Consider the following 6,593-nt stretch of genomic DNA (forward strand, 5'->3'; position numbering starts at 1 on the left):
CCCGACCAACACACCTCAAGAAATCCCGAGTATGATCGCCTGCGCTCCTGTCCTCATAACCCACCCAAATCTGAGCGACCCAAAGTGACTCTACAGCACTGAACAAAGAGCTCCAGATCTACTGATCATCACTGCTTAGTCTGAGACGTGAAAAAATAACCTGAAAGCCAAATATTAATTAGATGAAAAATATGTTTTCCACAGCAATAAGGAAAAGCAAACAGCTCTGTTGCGAAGCGCTCCAGCTCATTTGTTTGTTCTCCTCTGCACCCGTCATTTTATCCACTGAGATCAGGAAGGCCGAGAGAGACCCGGTGTTTACGACCCACCGCCTGCAGCAGAGATCAGACCCTGGAGACCAAGAGCAGCTGCCCCATGTTTAATTAACCTGAACTGTATAAATGCATAAACTGCTGCTTTTCATTTATAATTATGAATCGAAGATCAGTGCAATCATTTTGCTTCAATACAAATAATTATAAAATGATTTTAAATGACAAGTATTGATGTTGACCTATTGAAACAGAGCACAAACCCAGGAAAGCAGGTGATGTTATTGTGCTGTTAGCTGAACCTCTGCATGTGTTAACTGTTACTCTGTGTTGTTTGTTTCAAGCCTCTCTAATGTGCGCAGAACCATTCAGTCCTGAGAGAGAATAACTGAAGTCTGCGCTCACTGAGGAATCAGGAGTCAGGTTGATGATATGAGTCACGATCAAAACTTATTCTGCCCCAGGCAAGATTGTGCAATATTTATGTAATATATTAAAATAATTTAAAAAAACAAAGCGTTTTAATTTTTACAGAAATTTTACTGGTTTCAATATTCTATTAAACCAATCTTATGTACCGTCTGTGTGTGTGTGTGTATATATATATAATTTAATAAATAATTTATGCATTTAGCAGACGCATTCAGGCTATACATTTTTTACCAGTATGTGTGTTCCCTGGGAATCGAACCCATGACCTTTTGCACTACTGACACAAGGCTCTACCAGAGCCACAGGACCATATTATAATACATATATATATATATATATATTAGTGCTGTCAAAAAAAACTAATTAAATCGCGATTAATCCCACCTAACATTAAAGTTTTTAAATATACTTTTATATTGCAATAATTTCACATTCAATCTTCAAACTAAATGTACAAACAAAGACAGTATATTTTTTAATATTTGTTTAATGGCACCTTTTTTTATGACTGAAGGCCAGTATCAATGATACCAATACTGATTTCTCTATAAAATTTACCGCCCCCCCCTAATATTTAACCATTGACTATAGCAATTCAACATTACAGTATAACTGAGAGCTATCAAGCTATCAATATATAATCATATATTTATTAGACTTTAAAAAATAACTTCTAATTTATGTTAACTTAAAACAATCTTCACATAAACCCATTATAATAAATGTAATATTTACCTGTGCTCTTCAGCAGAAATATACAGAAATTGAAATTTATCAAACACTAAATTCTAAATTAAATATAGATGAATCCTTAAAGCTATAAAAGCTATATTTTTCCCTCTTTTTTTATCTTTGTCCTTTGATTAATAGACATCACAGCAGCTGGTTATTAGGTTGTTTTGGCTGCTATTACTTTAAGAGCTGCCGCTGCTGAACGTGAGGCGGATCTGACACACATCTTATTTTCTCTCAACTGTTTTTACCTTTTCTGACCCACTTCAGGTCTTAAAGTCTCTACTAATATATAACTCCGACTGGATTCATCTGAAAGAAGAAAGTCATATACACCTAGGATGGCTCTGGGGTGAGAAATTTATGGGCTAATTTTCATTTTTGGGTGAACTAACCCTTTAAGACCCTGTTATAGTTAGCAAAATGTCTAATGTGGACTATCACATTGAAGTATTACCCCTTAGTGTATTATAAGTTTATAGAATGACCATTAAGAAAAAAAGGAAATTATAAAATAAACTCAAGTCAAATGTCAAGTCAAGTCAAAGTCACAGGTGAAGAAAATTAAAGCTAAAAAAACATATATTTTAAAGCTTTCTTTATGCAAAATGTAATTTCTTTCTTTTTTTTCTTTTCTTGTTTTTCTCCATGATTTTGGTGAGAATCTCCCATTAAAACAAAGCAAAGATATTGCTGTCTGGTGACCTGCTGTTAATCATGTAGCTGGAGTCCCGTATGTGACATCAGCCGATTTATGTGTTATGAGTGCACTGAAGCAGCTCCAAGGCATTTTCCACAGGGAATTCATTATGCTCAACAGTTAAAACGCAACAAGAGTGTCATTTGTAAACTTTTTTTAGACAGATGTCAATACAATTTTCAATTTTAAAACAACGCTTCAAACTTTCATAGTGAAAGCTATTGTGATAAGTGAATAAGCTTTTGTTTTTTTTTAGGAGGTATCAGTCTGAGGCTTTAAGGGCTTAGCCTAACATTCAGGCAGTCAGCAGGCGCAGGGCTTGCCCGACTCCAGCTCAACCGTGAGTCCTTTGCTCAGGAAGAAAGCATCCTGCTTGGGTTCTCTTCCCAGGAACTTCTTCAGCATGTCAACAGCATCCTCAGATCCTCCAGGCTTCAGAATGCACTTCCTGTAGTCCAGACCCACCTGTTAAACGCAGAAAAATGAGTTAGACATCCAAATGACATTTACATACAGGATTCACAAGCACTGTAGGTTAAATTAACCTTAGGGTCCATGATGCCTTCTTGTTTGAAACGGGCATAGAACATGTCCATGGAGAAGACTTCACTCCACAGGTAACCATAGTACTGAGCATCATATCCTCCTGCCAGGTGACCGAAGGTAGCAGGCATGTTTGTCCCTGAAAGATCACCGGAAAAACATTTTTTTTTATTAAAATGAGAACGAGGAGGTGCTAATAACAATAACAGTTTGTTCTGGTTCTTGAATCTGATTGGCTGAGAGATATTTCCAAACATGAGATTCACATTCACCCAGTATCACCATGGGAACCATTTCACCATATAATTTTGTAAGGAAAAAAAAAATGCAATATGTGAACACCTTGCTGTCAGATGTCTGAACATTATTGAGGACCAAGTGCGCCCATGTTCCTTGCCGGTGATGGCCATTACCAACAGGTTAATGCGCCATGCCACACTGCCAGAATCCTCAAGGAGTGGTTTGAGGAACATGATGGTGAATTTTCATGCCCTGGTCTCCAAATTCACCTGACATGGACCCAATCGAAAAGCGAGTTCATGCTACATCACTACCACCCCACAATGTACGGGAACTGGAGGACCTCCTGTCGACATTATGGTACCAGATACCCTAGGAGACCTGTCGCCACCTTGTCAAATCAATGCCTCACCGCGTGGCTGATGGTTAGTGGCCTAAAGGAGGTCCTACAGACTATTAAGGTGTTTTCACACTTGAGTCCTCTTTAAAAGAACCAAACCCAGCCCCTTTAAGTGGACCAAGAGGTGGACCAAGTGAAGAAGGACCCAGTTTTCTTTACGTTCACACTGTCCCTGTTCCTGAAATAGGACTCAGATCCTTTTTTGGTCCACTTAAGCAGTAATGGTGTCTCAGAGCTCTTTGTGTTCAAACAGTTGTTTTTTGGATCTAGTCCAGTTCTGTGTTTGATGTCTGACCGTATGGCCTCCAGAATTTGATCCAGCTGGTCTGGACAAATCTTATTTATTAAATTAGATTATTGAAATTTAAAAAATCTTACTGTTCAAAAACTTTTGACTGGTAGTGTATGTAGGGCTGGGTATCGTGTTCAATACTTTTTAGGCACTGACCGAATTGCCTCGATACTATCGAGTATCGAAACATATTTTGTCGTTCGGTACCAAATTTCGATACCTAAGGATTTAATCTCGTCAACATCAGTAAGCGTGCAGCATGCTTGTTGTGCCTAAATCATGTGCTGGTAATTAGGTGTGTTCGACTTGAAGCAGCGCTGCGCAGACCGATCAGTGTCTGACATCAAATTACCGTGAGAGCGATTCGAAAGCATAAGGAATCGTGTGCAGTCTAATCGTTCTCGCGGTACTTTGATGTCAGACACCGATCGGTCTGCTCAGCGCCGCTTCAAGTCGAACACACCTATTGGCTCTGGTGAGGCATCAAGGAAAAAGCGTTACGTTACCATTCACACGGTAGCATCACACTACACAAGACAATTTATAAAATCTATACTATGCTTTTGCTCAAAACTCACTTTAAACCACCATCGAGTGTTTGTAATAACCTCCGATTGCGATCTAATGAGGGTTTTGGTCATATAATGTTGCAGAAATATGTTATTTGTAGCCTCCAGCTAATCGCTACACCTGCTTAGCATTTCTCATGTAAACACTGTATTGTTATAAAAATAGGCAGAATCTCATGAAAATCACATACAAATCATTTACTGTCGTAATCGCGTGTTTCTTAACTTCAGGTTTCAGCCCTGTAAATGTTTTCCTGGAAGTGTAATGCACGCTTGTCGTCGGAGACAGGTGGGTTATGAACACATAATATGATTGACAGATGAGCAGCGAATGAGCTTCCTGAGTCAGAAAAGCGATCATGGAAGAGGAAACACAGGCAGACAGCGATGGAAGCAGTTAATGCTCATCAGATCACGTAAATCAGTGGAAAGTGAATAGAAATGATGATTCCGTCTTAGCTATGCATTTTAAAACGAAAACGCAGTAGTGTAAACGTAGCCTAGGGACATTAGTCCTGAGGACATCATCAGTGAAGAGAGGGCTCTGTCTGTCTCCTGAAAAAGTGGACATGCTCATTTTTTTTTAAGAACTGTTGAGTGATTTAAAGATATTAAGCATGCAGCAGTGATCCTCACATACTGACTTAAAATTGTTCATTTTGCACTTGAACTTTATTAAAACAATTTGCACTGATTTATTGTGTTGGTTACATTTTGTTCCTTTGTGCAGTGGCTCAGGAGATGAATCTGAGTCTGTAAAAACCTCAACAAAGTGAAAAAAAAATTTTTTTTATGATTTAATGTAAGTTTTTTGAGGTAATGTAATCTTGTTAAAATGCACTTTAGAAAATTGGCATCAGAAAAAGTATCGTTCAGGATACCGGTATCGAAGTCAAGGTATCGGTATTGAAATTTTTTAACCCATACCCAAAGCCCTACTTATGTCTGTGAGCTCGCTGCAACCTTACTTTATTTTCCTTTTCACTTACAATGTATGTGCCTCACTAACCAAGAGATTTGTTTGTAAAGATTATTGTTGTTTTTGTTAGTATTATAATTTTGTAAAACAACATTGCTACAGATTTGAATGAGCTTACCTTTGAACATTGAATATTCCTCTAAGTTTATCTTTTGCACAAAAATAGAAGTTTTGTACATCTTTGTAAACAATATTTATTTTGAATTGTTTTCCTTGTTTATGTAGGCTAATCATGTTTATTTTACAGCACAAAGCATTGATGTCATTGAGAAAAACAGGACAAATAAATAAAAAGAATACATAATAACACTGCTTTAAATTTTTCAGGTTCAGCAGTTATCATTAAAAGTAGCATTCAAGTAAGAAATTGAATAGTCAAATGTAAAAAAAAATAAAACTACATATTATTCATTCAAATAATATAGATTCTACTGATTCTCATATTAGGCTGCTGTACTAGAACTGCAGTAATGCACAGATCAGTATATTGATACACATGTGATTTCTTTCCCAAATGTTGACATGCGACAGACAAAACCAACTGTTTATGTGAACCATGGTGTTTTTGACAGTTTAAACATAATAGACGCTAAAGAGAGTGTAGTTTAGTACCCTGGGATGTGTGTGCTCGTAAAACCGCCAATTTTAAACTGGCAAGGCACACATCCGCGTCTATCTTACACAGTTTGGAAGCAGTTGAAAATAAACGAGTGTACGTTGTGAGCGAATCATCTTTAGAGATCTTTCAGAAAAAGCAGCCATAATGAACAGCTGATTTGTACGGAGACATCTGATGACCAAACTACAGTAGTTGGATTGTTCACATATGGCCCAAAAACCACACGAAACGTGCTCAGACCCCTGAAAAGGACCAGGTGTGAAAACACCCTTTAGATAGGTGGTCATAATGTAATGTCTCATCTGCAATATTAAGGAGTATTGTAATGAACGCGTCTTAGTAAATGTTCCATTTATTGAAAAGTTTCAAGGAAAAAACTGTTACAAAAATGGCCCTTTAAGCCAATTCAGAGCAGATACATATTGAATTATCTTCAAGGGGTTAAAAAAATGTTTTTATTTTTTTTATATGACTGAGACCTGAATCTCATTTTACCTGGTGAAGCAGGAATTCCCAGGATGTCCAGGCAAAGTCTGGCATACTCCTCAGCTGGGTCGAGCCCACTCTTTAAGTGCAAAGCCTGGTCCACCTTAGCCAGAACAATCTGCCTCAAGTTAAACAGCCCTGAAAAACAGGAAGAAAACGTTAGTAAGCCAGAGGTTTTAATAGATGTTTAAGGACAGGACTTTTTTAAATTGTGAAAAGTGGGTGTCACAAACCAGAATAGAAAGTTTCAGCGTCATCACTCCTCCACAGGTCACCTTTCGGCATAACCTACGCTCACTCTCTCCCTCTCGCCTATCCTCTATGGTTTC

At 37.8% G+C, this 6,593-nt stretch overlaps 1 protein-coding gene across 1 annotated transcript in view; it reads right to left on the reverse strand.

The window, feature by feature from the left end:
• Positions 1–2,094: 2,094 nt before the first annotated feature.
• The window catches only part of thop1 (thimet oligopeptidase 1), a 20,645-nt gene continuing 16,146 nt past the window's right edge, over positions 2,095–6,593 (reverse strand). Inside the window, exons 11-13 of the mRNA XM_016282088.1 lie at positions 6,274–6,402; positions 2,682–2,818; positions 2,095–2,601 (exon numbers count right to left, since the gene is read on the reverse strand). Of these exons, the coding sequence (XP_016137574.1) occupies positions 2,440–2,601; positions 2,682–2,818; positions 6,274–6,402 (428 nt within the window). The 3' untranslated portion in view covers positions 2,095–2,439. The remainder of the gene's footprint in view (positions 2,602–2,681; positions 2,819–6,273; positions 6,403–6,593) is intronic.

Source organism: Sinocyclocheilus grahami, unplaced genomic scaffold (genome assembly GCF_001515645.1).
Source record: "Sinocyclocheilus grahami isolate Dianchi unplaced genomic scaffold, SAMN03320097.WGS_v1.1 scaffold154.1, whole genome shotgun sequence".
Taxonomy (NCBI): domain Eukaryota; kingdom Metazoa; phylum Chordata; class Actinopteri; order Cypriniformes; family Cyprinidae; genus Sinocyclocheilus; species Sinocyclocheilus grahami.